This window comes from Dermacentor variabilis, unplaced genomic scaffold (assembly GCF_050947875.1).
Source record: "Dermacentor variabilis isolate Ectoservices unplaced genomic scaffold, ASM5094787v1 scaffold_14, whole genome shotgun sequence".
Lineage (NCBI taxonomy): Eukaryota > Metazoa > Arthropoda > Arachnida > Ixodida > Ixodidae > Dermacentor > Dermacentor variabilis.
Window position 1 is genome coordinate 12,379,532 of NW_027460302.1, and position 16,865 is coordinate 12,396,396.

At 46.1% G+C, this 16,865-nt stretch overlaps 1 protein-coding gene across 4 annotated transcripts in view; it reads left to right on the top strand.

Moving 5' to 3' along the window:
- The window catches only part of Ufsp1 (UFM1 specific peptidase 1), a 171,008-nt gene that overhangs the window by 57,187 nt on the left and 96,956 nt on the right, over positions 1-16,865 (top strand). For all 4 annotated transcript variants that reach the window (XM_075677963.1, XM_075677960.1, XM_075677962.1 and 1 more), the window contains one exon: positions 2,557-2,659. In XM_075677963.1, coding sequence (XP_075534078.1) covers positions 2,557-2,659 — 103 coding nt within the window. The remainder of the gene's footprint in view (positions 1-2,556; positions 2,660-16,865) is intronic.

Below are 16,865 nucleotides of genomic sequence, written 5' to 3' on the forward strand. Positions count from 1 at the left end.
AAAGCACGGGTTTATTTGCATGTAATAAAAGTTCTTGCGTATCCGTGTAATGTTTTCGAGCACTTTCGGCATGTTTACGACCTCGTTCTGCTAACTATGCTGAGGATCCGTTCTAGCATCATTCTTAAGCTTCCGTTGCATGCCGCCGCTATTGTCGACGAGCCACCACAAGCTAAGTAATGGAGAGCAGACCAATTGCAGGTGCCGGCACCACCCTCTTCATCCGGTTATCAATTTTCAGTGCAGTGGCTCGGTCCCATCGAATCCCTCTCCACTTGAGCGTGCTCCTCGCCTCTTGTGAGCCAATTAGATAAGACAAGCCGCTCAGTGTAGGCAATGTTATTCGTTTTTCAAGCAAAGGAATGTGATCTCATATGATCGAGGAGAGCGTTTTATTGGTCTGTTCAGACAACCCTGTTGGTGACCGCCTGATGCTTGCGCCAACGGTTACACAAATTTGACGTCAGGAGATTGGAATAAAAAACATATTGGAATAGTTTTACGTTATAGGGCCCAAGATTTGCTGAAATGCGAACACCAAATCAGGCAAGTGCACTCTTGTGAGACGCTGACACAGTGATGTCAGAAGGGTGCACAGGATGCACAATACCAGAGCTACTTTAAGTATAATAACGAAGCATTCTTGCGGTTGTGCAACCTAATAGAACCAATAGATATATCGTATAACATTAGGGAAAGAAAGAGATGGCAGCTACCACTTTCCCGTACTAATTATGGATCAAATCGGCTATCCAGTCGCGTCCCATCCTTATTAAATAAACTTCATGAAAACGGTATAGAGATAACTGACACTACTAGGAAAACATTACGAGACTTCCTAATTCAAACTGAGTAATTATTTTTTTTAACGTTACTTTGGCTAGGGGAAGTCACTACTTGGCTCCTTTAAATTAGGTAGTTTTTCATTTTGATGGCATTTTCGCATATAGGATGTAACCTGCAAGAAATTTACGCACATCTTCATTTGCTATCTATGTTTCTGCATGTCAAGAAAACGTTCTATGATGAATTTTACAGCAGTTGAAAATAAATATGTATTTCTGTTATATAGTGTATATTCATATATACATGTCATATATATATACATATATATATGTCATTTGTACTGTATCATCTTGTATCACTGATTGTACATTTAGCCTCACAAATTTTTCACTTATACATTTGTGCATTGCACACACTAAAGTGTACAAACATTATTCTGTCCCCGTTGTCATAGATAGGGGCAAGAACCTTGTCAAGCTGCAAAAAAGCAGCTTTTAGTTCTTGTCCTAGTGTTCATTTTTGTAAATGAATGAATGCTAAATAAAGATTGATTGATTGATTGATTGATTGATTGCTGTGTTATTTGGGTGCTTGTTAAGGAGCCTCAGGTGGTCAAAATTAACCCAGAACCCTTGACTATGGTGTTCCCCATAGCCCACTGCTCAGTTTTGGGACGTTACAGCCCATAATTAAATTTTTTTGACGTGCACAATAGTATCAACTGTTCCCAGAAATCTGTTACAGTGAAGGTGTATATAGCTAGGGTTCTATGCATTTTTGTTTGCCGTGAACAAAAACTATCATCATCAATGGCTCATACCCCTGTAAGCATTCATGTTCCGTTGAGTTGAGTTGTTGTAGGCTACTGGTGGGATTAGCCTTGCAGTTGCTGCCGGTAATTGCTCCACTGTAGCGACACTTAAAATAAATAAATCACATAATCAGACACAGACCTCCCAATTACAAATGGTCACTCCTCAGTTCACCATGTGGAAGCCAAATCCGTGTCCTGTAGGTAATTTAACAGAAGGCGAGAGACCTCCTTCCTACACAACCGGTTCCCGCGCGGGAACCGGTTGTGTTCCCTTAAGCCAGCAAAGAATGCAATGGCTCATAGCCGCGTAACGCAGAGGCTACAAGCACTCAGCAGAGTGAAGCAAACAGTGCTTAATTTCTTTCTAATCACACTTACAACATACAGAACAGCATGTCAAAAACTCTCGTCAATGGCTCATACCCCCATAAGCAAGCAAAAAATGCAATGGCTCATAGTCCTGTCAGGTTCAAGGCTGCTCACTTTGCTGGAATTAACTGTGATGACACTACCCCTGTTGTCATTGTAGGCGATTTCAATGTGAATGTGTCGGTACTCATAAGGGAATGGTTTACGCGTTCCATGTTGCAGACATATCCCTTGCAATGCCACACCGATCTGGCCAAACCGACCACCCAGCGGCATACGTGCATCGATTTGACATTATCAAAGAATGTGACTGCAGTTGCGAGTGAAATAATAACCACCGATCAAGACAATAAATGAATGCACACCTTTCATCACGGTGACCAACCATCAAGACAATAAATGAGTTCGTACTTTTGTTCAAAATTATGTATCACCTCCATGTCGTGTGCTGAACAGCTTTGCTGATCAAACACCTCCACAGAGTGGAACGGCTCATGATTTTTTTTTTAACTGGTGCGCTGGTGCATTCGACATGCTGTGCTACATGTTGGTGCCACAGCTTCATAGTGTGCACTGTTGTATATCAGGTTCCGTGTCGGATCCTCCATGCCAGCACTGGGGGCAAGGTAGCCAACCACGTTGATGCCCTGCTGAAGCATTTTGAACAGCAAGGCTCCCCAGTCATGATGGGTAAGTCACCTGGAATTGTGGCATTTCATTGACGTCAGCATTGTTCTGTAGTTTCTGCAGCCGTTTGTTATCCTAGAGTTGTATCAGTGAGCTTACACAGCACAAAAACAGCACAAGTGGCGTTTGCAAAACGCCACTTGAGCGTAATGTACTGTTTGCAAAACAGTAGTAATAGAAAAAGTAAGTAGTAATAGCAATAGTAAAAGTAGTGTTTGCAAAACAATAGGTGAGGGGTTTAGCTTGTCTGTATTTTACAGTTGAACCTCAGTCAACCCTCGACACAACAAATAAGGATGTACGAAATTGTTGAAGTAATTTTAATGGGGCTGTGCAAATAGCGACATTTCAGCTTGAATGGAATTCAAATCTTATAGTGCTTAAAGGATGGCTGAAAATATTGAATATTAAATTGAATATCGAATACTAAAGCTTTTAGTATTTTAATTTCAAATAATAAACAAGAGAAGGAGGTCACACTGTGAAAAACACCTGCCCGTGTCCTTGAGCACCAAATGCGGTAAGTGAATCACTGCTATTATGAGAATTCCACACTATCATGCATAAACACAAGCTGCTCAACATGACCTGGCTTTAGACTCTCTCTCCATGATGTCACCACATTTTCTGTGGTGGAAAACATGTTCACTGGGCAACTCGGTAACAGGGGTGTGAAAGCATTGCAAAGCAACTTTTGCAGTACCTGACTAGAGAACTCTTTGCAGTACTTCAAAGGGTCATCCTTCCTGGAGATAAGTGTCTTATTGAAGTACTTCTGAATCTCTTCACTGTCGTGTCCAGGGTTACTGTCCTGACCTTTTTGTGATGCTAGCAGTTCAACATTCTCCCAACTGTTTCCAGGCTTTTTTTATTGCTGTCACGACTGGTCGATGACTTGGAGTAAAGTTCCTACTTTTGAAGCTGCTGCGAGGGAGAGTCCATGCAAGCACATTGATCACTGATTTCTGCTGCCAGCAGCTCAACAGCCCATGCAGAACTTGTGCAGAAAATGGCTTTAAACCTTGGGTCACACAGAGTGGGAAGCATCAGTCCTTTTTGCTTTGTGAAAAGAAATAATCAAGATTTAAATCTTTTTAGCGGGTTCTTGGCAAACACCGTTGCTTCTTTTTTGATGGTAGAGTATCTCCTGAGGATTTACTCGGTTCTATAAGGAAATTACACGACTGATTACAGTGGAATCTCGACGATACGAATCTCGTGGGGTCACGAAAAATGTTCGTATTAGTCGAAATTCGTATCATTGAAACACAATTAAAATTAGCTAAATTAAAGTCAACGGTGAACTCACTCAGGCACACGTACGTAAAAAGCATTGATTTCTTGAAAAAAAAGTCTCTAATTTCTTTCTGCTTATTTTTATCAGGTCGCTTCGCAGACTTTGTTCAAATCCATAAAAATGTGTGCGTGTGTTGTTGCCGATTTCATCCACTGCCATAGCACGCCTCAGAACGTAAAGCATGTGCAGCATTTCAGCCGCCGGTGGTGGTCCTTCGCCGTTGCCCACGTCTATGTCGTCGCCATCATCGCTAGAATCAGCAGACTCGCATGTGGCCTCTTTGACAATATCTTCTACCGTGCGCGCACCACAGGTGGCGAGATTGTCATCGGCCGTGCAAAAGTCATCAGCTGTGCACTCGACATTAAGCCGTTCCCAATCCTCAATTGTATCTTCCGGCTCTGGGGGCACCTCTTTCGGACGCCCGAAGAAGCCGCGTTTGCCGAAGCAGTTCGCTACGGTAGTCGGAGTTACCCGATCCCATGCCATACATTGCAGTCCACTTATAATGATACCACATATAACGATATATTGGTTATAACAATGGGTCGACATGAGAGTGTCATTTTATTCATTAGGTCTATGGGGGAAAAAAACCATTTATAACGATAGGTTATTCACCACATATCGGATATAACGATCAAAATTTTGCTGTCTGGACGACGTTTTCTGTGCTGAATAATCGTCACATTTCTGTTGCTTAGTTCCCTGAAACGAACGATGTCGAGACGAGGCGATGTTTACCTCCGTAAGTTTGTATCTGCCGCCATTACCGCGCAGCGTGTCCCACCCCGCCCGCCCACCGGAGAGTGCCTGAGTAGGCGCAGCGCACCACAAGATGGCGCTAGTTGCTTCATGCATGTTGGCCACAGTCACTCCAAAAGAGAGAGAAAGAAAAAAAAAAGCGACAAGCAAAGCGACGCGGTGGCGCCCGGCCGCCCCGTCCCGCACTCAGTCTCTCTCTTACGATAGCAGGCTGACGCCACCGAAGCAGCGTGCTACCAACGGTACAACCCAGTGGCCCAGTTCGAAGATGGCACCGACAAAGCGCAAAGCTGTGTCGCTTGACACGAAGATGGATATTTTGCAGGACTCTTGACGCAGCTTCAAAGTGAGCGCCCTCGTGAAGAAGTATGAGCTCGCCCAGTCGACGATATCAACCATCTTGAAAACCGGCAGCGCCGCGATTGTGAAGGCAGGAGCTATTAACGGCCATGCCGATCAGCGGAAAAGAGTTAGAAACCCTTTGTACGCCGATGTTGAAGAGGTGCTTTACCAGTAGTTTATCACAACCTGCGTGCATAATGTGCCTATTAATGGGTCAATACTTGTCACCAAAGCGAAAAAGTTCGCTTTTCTTCTGGGACGCCCAAATTTTGAGCCTGGGGGAGTGTGGATTCAGTGCTTTAAAGAGCAGCATGGAATTGTTTACAAAAATGTGGTAGGGGAACCGGCATCTTTGGACACACAGGCAAAGCAGCAGTGGTTGCAGACAAAGCTGCCCGGCATGCTGGAGCGCTACGCAGAGAAGGACATATATAATTGTGACTAAACTTAGGGTGACTGTGTTGCTGTGCGTTAGCATGGACGAGAGCCATCGTCTCAAGCCTTTCATGATCGGGCGATCAAAGAAGCCAACGTGCTTTAAGAATCAGCACATCCCGGTCCGCTATCGCAGCAACAAGAAGGCGTGGATGACCCGCGACCTGTTCGAAGAATGGCTGCTCGAGTTTGACAGTATAATTGAAGGCCAAGGAAGAAAAGTAGTGTTGCTACTTGACAACTGTAGCGCACACAGCGTTAACTCGAAGCTAACATCTGTCGAATTGATGTTTCTGCCTCCGAATACTACGGCAGGCCTGCAGCCGTTGGACGCCAGCGTGATTGCCAAATTTAATGTCTTGTATCGGCGGTGCATGCTGGAGTGGCTAATTTTAGCCATTGAACGCGCAGCTCCTGGCACGTCGGGTCATGCAGATGGGCCCCCTGACCTGAAGATCAGCCTTTTGAAAGCCATGCGCTTCGTTTATGGTGCATGGTATGAAGTAAAGCAGTCAACCATAGACAATTGCTTCAAAAAGGCGAGCTTTGTGTGTCAGGATGAACTTCCCCAACCCACCGAGACCAACACGGTGGAAGCCGCTGACATAACCGAGCTCTGGGAGCTCGTTCCTACTGGTGACACAGGTGGTGCGACAATGGAGGAGTTTTTGACTGCAGACAGTGCTGCCTCGTTCTGCGATGAAGTCACCGACGAGGCGATCGCCGAAGATGTGCTGTCTCTACAGACGGCAAAGTTGTGCGATGGTGGCGATGGCAGCAGCAACAGTGACAACGAGATTGACAGTGGCTCCTTGACCTCGACGCAATGTGCACTGTCGTCGATCGACTCCTTAATTGATTTTATGCATGCTAAAGGATTGCCGCCAGTGTTCACGCAGCAGCTGGAATCCATGCACACCGCGGTTGTGAAGCTGAAGCGGCCGCAAAAGCAAGTGCAGATTTCGGACTATTTCGGTGCGCCTAACCCTTGACACGGTCATTGGCGCTAGAAATGAAGTTTGTTTTTCACAGCCTACTTTCTACATCATCTATTCTTTTTTAGAGCAAGTAGCGAATTCGAGTTCGGAGCTGCGAAAATATGTTCTGCATTTTTAATTATTTTAAAATTTCTTTTAATAACTGTAGTCCAGATATAGCGATCATCGGTTATAGCGATCATATTTTTCGTCTTTCTCGATATCGTTATAAGTGGACTGCACTGTAGCTGTAAAATGGATGACGTCCAAGAGGCTTATTCGCAGGTCGCCTTCGTCCTTTCGATCAATTTTAGCAAGTAGGCAGCGCACAAGAAGGCTCTTGAAATGGTGCTTTGTGTTCATTATAATGCCAGCGTCAATGGCTTGCAGGTACGTCGCCATGTTCGCAGGTAAAAAGAAAAGTTTGACGTTTTGAAGCGTTACTTGCCTTGGGTGGGCGGTGCACTGGTCAAGAAACGAAACAATCTTCCGATTCTTGCAAGCCATCCTCCTGTCAAGGAGCAACAGAAGCTCTTCAGACTGCGCCACCATCATCCACGCCTTTTTGTTTGCGCGATAGACACACGGCAAATGACTCTCACGCTTGAAGCACCGGGGCTTTTGAAGCTTGCCAATTACCGTGAGTTTAAGTTTCTCCGATCCGTCGGCGTTACAGCATAAGAGAACTGTAATGCGCTCTTTGCTTTTTTTGGCTCATTTGCATGCTTTGCCTTTTAAACAGAGGTTCTTGTCGGGTTGCAGGTTAAAAAACGGACCTGCCTCATCAGCATTAAACACATCACGAGGCTCATACTCCGCGATGAGTGATGGCAGCTTTGCTAACGAGTCGCTGACAACTGCCTTGTCAGCTTTTTTCACTTCGCCGCAAACGCTTTTATGAACGAGACCGTGCCTAGTCTTCAAACGCTGCAGTCACCGACCTGAGGCCTGGAATCCATCGATGTGCAGAGCAAGTGCAAACTGGTCGGCTTTCTCCCGCAAAACTTTACCATCACTATTTACACCAGCTGCGGTTGCTTCTTTAAACCAAGTCAGGAGAGTCTCCTTAAGCTTCACGTACTGAGCGGTCTTCACTTGCTTCGCATTGACATTGAACGAAAGCACGTTTTTCATGATAGTCTCGCTGTGCAACAGTTGTGCTCAGTGTTGACGTTGCGAGTCCTTACTCCTTAGCCAACTCCGTCCGCTTCCTCTTGGGATCCTCATCAAACTTTCGAAGAATGTCTAATTTTTCTTTAAAGGAGAGCGCTCTCCGCTTGCGAGACATAGCTTGCTGTGACTAGGCAAATTGGTGCAAACACAAAGAATGTGGCCCGAAGCACAGCAGCCACTCCGTTCGATGTCATGCGGAAAAAGAGAAAAAGCACAAAAGCAACAAAAGCGCCACTGCTTCAAACTCTTTGCGCCCAGTCGCGGCCTCCGCGCTGTCCGGCGCCATCTCTGCACCAAAAGAGAAAGGGAGAAATCGTGTGACTGCGCGCTGTTCTCTTTCACGGCCGTTGGTGGGGCGGCGTTTATTCGTAACAACTGTTGTTTAGCACGTTGCAAAGTAATGGGGCTCGGCCAGGACCACAGAAAAATTTGTATCATCTGGAAATTCGTATCAGCTGTGATCGTATCATTGAGATTCCACTGTATACAGTTCCATACTCTTGGCCATGAAGATCTGCAGTTGCATATGCAATGGGCTGCAAGACCTCTAGTACCACGCTTTCTTCAACATTACACTCGCCTGGCAAAAGGCAGCGCACACTGGTTTCTGACATTGCCATTTCAAGTGAGACAGCATCTTTCAGCTGTATCATGTGGTTCAACATTGCATGTTCACTGTTCCACCGAGTGTCTGTGTCTTGAAGAATACCTATACAGTAAAAGCTTGTTAATTCACAACTGGTTAATTCGAAATTTCTGCTAATTCAAAGTAGCCACCACGGTCCATCCAGCAATATATTGAAAGTAATAAGTCTTTTTCATCATCATATGCTTTTTACATCACTCTAATTCACCTCTAATTCACACTGAAATCTGCACTGCCATTGATAATTCGAACTTTGCGTCATCGTGGATGGGGAGAGTACTAGTGCAAGCGAGCATGTTGGTGACACTGGCATCGCCGTGCGGGCTGTGCAAGCTTTGCTTTTTCCATCTGTGGCCCTTTGTTTAAACCTGACTGGAGAGAGACGTGTTTGCACCTGGCCAGGCATGGCCAACGCCTCTGTTGCATGTCGATTCTCTCCCGTGAGGTTGTGTATAAAGCTCAAGGCCGATAAAATTGTCGCCCTGCACCACATGCTGTATGTGCGAGCAAAAGCGTGCGAGGGTGAACCGGTGAACACGGCTCAATCTCGCGTGTGTGAGCGAGAAAGGCGGGGCGGATGCGCATCCTTTCCTGTCGCATGCGAGGCATGACGGTGAGGCGGAGACCTTCCAAACATTTGTGCACAGGTACGAGTAAGAGCGGGTGCGAGAGAGAAAATCTGGAGGCTTTTCCTCCTTGAATATATGACTCTGCCTAAGCACTAGGGAGGAGGTTTTCTTAGCGCGTATTGTATGCGTTTGTCCCTAGGCGTGCTGGCATTGCAGAGTGGGATTGAGTTTACGTTCGAGTGCTGGCTGCCAGCGTGGTGAAATAGGTGAAGCAGCGGGCACTGACACCCCATTGGGCGACCGCTGTGTCAGACAGACTGTCTCTCACCTGCGGTGCTTGTGCAAAGTCAGTCGTGCTGGGCCATAGCTTTCTCTCGCGTTATGGCCATGTACCTTGGAAATAACACCACAAATGTGTTCATGGAAGCAGTAGGACCGTAGTAGAGGCCGGGCTTCATATAGTGAAAATCTAGAAGTGCCACCCTAATGCCTTTCACGCTAACCTAACCTAACGTGGCCGAGACGCAAAGACAAAAATCCACATAGTGTAACCGCTGTGAGAATACGCTGCGCCACCCTAACGCCTTTTACACTAACGTAACCTTACCTAAGGTAACCTAAACCTACCGTACTTACTCGATTTCAAGCCGACCCCCTAAAGTCCAAAGCCAAAAAAAGAAAAAAAATATATATTACCTCGAATGTAGGCTGAACAAAAAAAGTGAGGACAGTCGTCACAAAATGCAAACAGCATTTATTGAATCTGAACGTGCAGAGCTCATTCAATGTCGTCGTCGCTGCTAGACTTGCGGTGTTCCTTGTCACTGTCACCTTCAAACAGTGTACTATCTTCGGTACCGTCAAGCGCATTAGATAAGCTGCACATTTTAAAAGCGTGCACAATCAAAGTACCTGGGATGTCGTCCCACGCTGCAGCTAACCAGCCCACCAGCTGCGATAGCGATGCGTGTTTGATGCGGCCCGTTGCCATTAGCATGGGGTTTTTGTCAGTCAACCAGTCCGTCTAATATTTCCACAGACAATCCTTGTAAGGTTTGTTGATGCAGACATCAAGTGGCTGCAAATGGCCTGTCATGCCGCCCGGTATGACAGCGAGGTCCATGTTCGCTTGGGCGAGTGCAGCCTTCACGTTGTCGGTCAAGTGCCCACGGTAAGAGTCGTCGACAAGGAGCGAGTTCTTTGTCAAAGGGCTCCTGGACGCCGTCGCCACACAATCTTAACCCACTCTTCCACCATCGCACCCGTCATCCACCGGTTCTCATTTGCCCGCACAATGACATTTCTTGGGAAAGTTTCTCGAGCAGGCAGTGTATTCCTTTTAAATATCATATAAGGAGGGAGTTCATGTCTATCAGCTCTGCAGCACAGCATCACAGTTGCGCGCTGCTTCTCGTAGCCTGCAGAGTGCACCTTCACCTCCTTGGCACCCTATTCATTCACAGTGTACGCCACTGGCATATCAAAATACAGAGCCGTCTGGTTGGCATTGCCGATTTGCCCAAGGTTGTAGCCTGCCGCTTCTCTTTTTTGCAGCACATAGTGCTGAAAAGCTATCAGCTTTTCTTCGAAGTCGCTTGGCAGCTTCTGGGTGATTGAAGTGCGACGTCGGAGGCTGAAGCCAAAGTGCTTCATGAATTTCTGAAGCCAGCCCCGGCTGGCTTTGAAATCTTTTGGTGTTAGTCCTTGCTCCCTCGAAAGTTCCCTAACTCTCGCTTGGAGCACTTCTGTTGTCACTGGAAGGGCGGCTGCTCTCTGTGTCCGAACAAAGTCGCGACGATGCTTGCATCAGATAGTGACGGCAGCGATGGCACGGTGATGCAGGCTGCCCGATGAGGCGATCGTTGCGAACGTGCTTGCACCAGATACCGACGGCAGCGATGACGCGGTGGAGCAGACTGCCTCAACGTTGTTCTCACAGGATGGCTGGCTCTGGGGCTTCATTTTCGCGAGAAACCTTCCGCTATACTACGTGGAGCACCTGGATGTCTTGGAGAAGGATGTCAGCAAGCTTTGCGTAAAGCATGCAAGGCTGACGGACATAGGATTTTCTCGGGCAAGCCAGTGAGAAGTACGTGGTGAGATGCTTATGACAATCTCGCCTCAGCATTTCTTCTGGATTTCTCAAGCTGACAGGCTGCCGCGGCAGCCTTCTCGCAATTTTTAATAGGCCCCTTTTGGCGCCACCAAGCAATGCCTCGATGGTGCTTGCATATCACTTGCCACCCGTGACCCCTCTTTGCAGTTGTCATAGCAGTGCCATTCTTTAACGCCGACAGCCGTGGCTTGTTACATGCAATCGGAGCTCCCAGGAAGCAGTGAAACGAGTGAGCACAATCAGCAGCCGGATGGAGGAAGGCGGTGGGGAGGGGCACTGGCCTCCCTGCCATTATAATTTGCTAAGATCAGCTCTGCCATCCCCCTATTTTGATTTTTTCATGCAACCCAGTTATAACAATTATTGGTTATAACAATGGAACTTTTGTGGCACCTGAATATTGTTATAAGTGGGTTTGACTGTAATACTGTTTTTTTATGTATGTTCTTTGCCATGTATTATATAAATTTTCATTTTCTGAGCAGAAGCACTGTTGTGTAAATGTGCTAAATTTTAATTTATATCTTACTGTGATGCTGGAATAGCTTATCACACTGATGTGTTTAGAAGGCCTTCAGCCCAGTTAAAGATAGTCAAAACACAACGCATAAGTTCCCCACCTCCCTGCCCCACTGAAGGAACTCATTTATTTATTTATTTATTTATTTATTTATTATACATACTTTCAAGGCCCTAAGGCACTACAGAAAGGAGTGGTACTTAATAAAGCAATGTAATATGCAGACAGTATTATGCAGACAATGTTAAGCCATAGCATGGTAGACTGCTGTTTTGAATGAAGATATATCTGTGATCTGAATGATCGAAGCAAGAAGGTGGTTCCAGTCGACACTTGTGCGAGGTAAAAAATAATCATGATACTTGTTCGTTCGGGAGGATGGGATGGCAACTTTATATCTGTGGTCAAAACGGGATGAAATGTAGAAAGGTGATAAATTGACTCTTGAGCACGTGGTTAGAGTGATGAACCTTGTGGAATAGGCAAAGACAAGCACATTTGCGGTGTAATGAAAGATCTGGCAGATTCAGGGTTTTTCATATATGTAACACTGGAATGGCGGGAATAATTAGGTAAAATAAAGCGAGCTGCTCGGTTTTGAATTGCTTCAAGGTTTATGGTTAGTGATGCTTGATTGTTATCCCAAATGGCAGATACTTATTCTAGTTTTGAGCGAATTAGGGTTTTGTAGAGTGTCAATTTTACCAAAATAGAAATGGTAGAAAAGTTACGATGAAGGTATCCTAACATGCAATTAGCATGAGCAGCAACATAATTAGTATGCATATTCCATGAGAGATCATTAGTTATGTGAAGGCCAAGACATTTGTGAGCGTTAGCGGACGCCAAGGAAGTGTCATTCAGTACATATCAGCACTGATTGCTATTGCTGGCCGTACGTGATATGCGCATAGATTTACACTTGCTAGCGTTCAGTTTCATGAGCCATTTCTTAGACCAGAGTGATACATTGTGAAGATCTCCTTGCAGTTTATCTGAATCATCAGGGTTCGTGATCTTTCGGTGTATTACGCAATCATCTGCAAACAGATTAATTGACGTTACACAGTTAGGGAGTCCATTAATATAACTCAAGAAGAGTAAAGGCCTGGAGCGCCTTGTGGTACTCCGGATGTAACTTGACAAAGCAGATGAATAGTTATTGGTTGGGACATATTCAGTTCAATTAGAAAGAAACTCCTTAATCCAAGGCAACACATTTGGGTAAATATTAAGCTGATTAAGTTTATGAATAAGTAGGTTATGACATGCAGTGTCGAAAGCTTTGGCAAAATCGAAAAAAATAGTCAATATCGAATCCTTGATCTAAGGCGGCAAACAAATTGTTAGTGAAACAAAGAAGTTGATTATCGCATGAAAAAGATTTTCTAAAACCGTGTTGAGATGGATGGAAAAACGAGTTGCTTTCCAGGAAATTGATGAGGTGTGGGTGCCTCCCCAGTCCAAAAATCCTGGCACCACCCCTGCTAATGACCCTAAACCACTCTAAGACAAAGCTTGTCACCTTTTCTAGAAATTCTTAATAGATCCAAACCACATACACTCTGAATTCATTCATTCATTTTATTTGAGCATAATGGTACATTGCAGCATGTACAAAAATGCTGGGGGCACAGACTAAAAGCCAGAAGCTTGATGGGGTAGATGACATAACAGTTGAGGCAGCTTCCACTTACAAATATTTAGGAGCTCACCTTCAGTATGACTTAACCTGGAACTATCACAGGGATTTGATTCTAACAGCTTCTAACTATTCTCTTGGCTTCTTGTGAAGTAACCTTCGACATGCTCCTGTGCAGGTGCATAAATGTGCTTATATTACCTTAACCTGACCTAAAATCGAGTGCACTTCAACCATATGGATCCCGGATCAAGCCTACATTAGATAACATTGAATCCCTGCAGCACCACGCTGCCCGTTTCATATTTTTTTTCAGATTACTCATGTTTCACTAACGTCACGGCCACGGTGTTAAAATAGGTTAGGTGAAACGACACAGTGCCTCTGCCATGCAGCCGCCATGTATAAAATGAAAACACACTTCTTTTTTTCTCCACCAGAGCGTGCTAGGTGCTGCGAGGCTCAATTTCTAATCATGTTAGCTGCGTTCACGGTGGCCGCATTGTTTACAGAGCTGCACGTGTGACAACTGTTACCAGTTTTTCTTTCTAGTTGTGAAGTACGCTGCGCCTCGGTGATTTCGCTAAGCATGTTGTGAAGCCCGAGCTGGAGCAAGCGGTGCGTGCTGGTGGACTCGGGTAGACCCAGTACTATCTTGTACACCCCGCGGATGAGGACGTTAATCTTGGCTTCTTCTCCTTTGTGCCAGTTGTGGAATGCCCCGACATATGCAATATGGCACATGATGAAAGAGTGTATCAGTTGTGCGAGACTTGCCTCCCTCATTCTGTTTCTTCTGCTAGTGGACCCTTTGAGGATTCCCATGGTTCCCAACCACGCTTTTGCATGCACACTGCCTCCGCAGCTAATAGCGACGCCCGTGCTGGGACGATGCTATCGTAAAATGTGCCGGTAGCGGGGAGGGAATGGTTCGCCTCCTGCTCCAACAGGTCGCCGAAACTCGAGATTACGGAACCTCAAATAGTAAACGTGCGGAAAGACAGCTTACATAATAGGCGTAGCTACCGGGAGAGGCAAGGGGAGCACTTGCCCCCCACTTTCAGGACTGGGGGTGGGGCAAAGTAGGTCATTTGCTCCTCCCCCCCTTCACGTTTGAAAACCGGGAATATATGCACCTAGAGTCCCAACCAAGATCACTCGGGTCTACAGAAAGCGGCTTGAAGCACTGATAATAGGGTCTGGCCTCTCCACCAGCTACACATGGAGTCTTGGCCACATTGCTTCTTCAGCGCACTCATCACTGGTATTTATACAAAACACAGATTCTATGTGGTAACAGATCGTAAAATTCCCCACCTCTGCAAGTCTGCAGTAGTCTTTCAAGTCTTGATCTAGACATTGATTCGGGCTACTTGGTCTGTCAATAGTGCAATTGAACCTCAATTGTGCAATTGAGCTTCCCAGCACTTTCAAGTTGGCTTTCACTTATTCGGTCTTGTAAGGTATTCTTGTGGTGAAACTGAGGCAGCACGAAGCGTTCACTTCTTGCTACTGGCGGTCTTCATCACGTCAGAGTTGTGACAGTGGGTGCTTGGGTTCATAGAGTGAGATGTGTTTGCCTGTATGTGCGTGACACCATGCTTGTCATAGGTGTATCTACTGATTCAGGGGGGAGGTGTGCCCAACCCTCCACAGTCAGAATTGAGGAGGAAAAGTAGGCCATTTATACGCCCCCTCCCCCCCCCCTACGCACACACACTTGTGAAAGTGGGTACTGTCGGCTGCACACTGCACAACTACAACAAAACAACTGAGGCCATGTTTTCCTTCAGAATTGGGCTCGTATATGTACGATTTATTCATTGCACATCCCCTGCTTTCGGGCCTCACCTCCACGTGCTGTAGCAGATGACACATTGCTCCGTACATTGCAGTGCGAGACATCTGCAGAACGTGCCTTGCAAGTCTGCATTGCTGAGAAAGCTATTGCTAGGCTGTCTAAAACAAGTTTAATCTACCACACTTGCATCATCCCGTGTTTGTTGGGGCCGTCTAACCTAACCACCTGTCAAAACACAAAATCAAATTTGCTTGTACAATTGCTTCATCATCATCATCATCAGCAGCAGCAGCAGCAGCAGCCTGTTTTACCGTAAAAACCGGACTATAGGTTGGACCGGAATGTAGGTCGACTCCCCAACTAACCAATTCTAAAAATGAAAAAAAAATCTTTTTCAATGGCAAAAGTACCAAAAGACACCCTTACCTTGAAACAAATGCGACTCACCCGACTGCACAATGGGGACAGTATTTGTTTAAATGCTGCTCGCATGTGCACCTGGCCAAGTTTTTAACAGTATTGCACGACCATCGAACTGCGTGCTTGTTAGAACCTTATTAATGACGCTGAGCGGCGAAACAAATGAGATACACGTATGTGTACATGTGCGCTTACTTTTGCTATTTCAACGCTCCGTGCCATGATGATCAGGTGCTGACAAACACGTTGATGGTCGCGCAATACTGTTAAAAATTGGCCGGGTGTATAGTACACAGAAGGTCACGAAGTACACAAGCGCTACTCCGAATCAGAGTCGTCCGGACTAGAGTCTGATGATGAGTGCTTCTCGCAGCCCACGTCCCATAGAGCATCGTCCTCTGTGCTGTCCAGGGCATTGCTTATGCTGAATTTTCTAAAATACTTGCGCACCAATCTCCTCAGGGAGAGATTTCCATGTTGACGACACCCAGCCACAAACAGTCGCAAGTGGCCGGTGGGGCTACTAGACGAGTTATCGCCCAGCATCCATTCATTATAGAGTTCGCACACTCTATCTTTAAATGGTTTATTTAGCACAACTTCTAGTGGCTGCAGCACAGACGTCAGTCCACCAGGGATTACCATGAGGCCTGTCTTGCCATCGCACAGGGCCCGCTTTACGTCGGCTGTGAGGTGGCCTCGAAACGAGTCAAGAACGAGCGTGTTCGCTTGTTTAAAGAGAGCACCAGGTCGCTGCTTCCAGACGAGCCAGACCCACTCCAGTATTAACGATTCATTCATGAAACCCTTTTCATTAACCTGCACGATGATGTCACGTGGGAATTCCTCTTTCGTAAATTTTTTCCTTTTAACTACAGTAAAAGCTTGTTAATTCGGACTTCTAGGGACCGTAAATTATGTCCGAATTAACCGAATGTCCGAATTATTGAGCAGACAAAAACAATAAACGCACGACTTTCATCACATTCCTTTATTGCGCAAGGTAAGGATGCACGTCTGCTTTCGCGCAGAAACCCGTGCGGATACTACTTTTCGAAGTCCTTCCAGGTGCTTAGCAGCTCGCATGCTGTCTGCAGTGTCCCAAAAAAGTTCTTCCAACACAGCGAGGGCCTCCGTGGCTTCCTTCACAGTGCGAGGGGGCCGAGGCTGCTCCTCTCGCGGCTCCTCTTCCTCCTCAGAATCTTCGCCGTGCAGCACACCCCTAAAAATTTTTTCTTCGGTAAGCGAGCCGGCTGTAACAACGCCGTCATCAATGCTGACGTAATCAGCGAGTGTCACCGCATCCGGCAGAACTCCTCCAAAATCCTCGCAGTCATCTCCATTGTTGTCTAGCGACACTTCGGCAACTGCATCATTGCCAGGCTCACGCAAAACGAAGCCACTGTGTCTAAAACAGTTGGCGACGACGTGCGCGGGCGTGTTGTGCCAAACGTAGGCAAGAATGTTGACCGCGCTCAAAAGATTCACGTCGTACTGCTTGCCGAC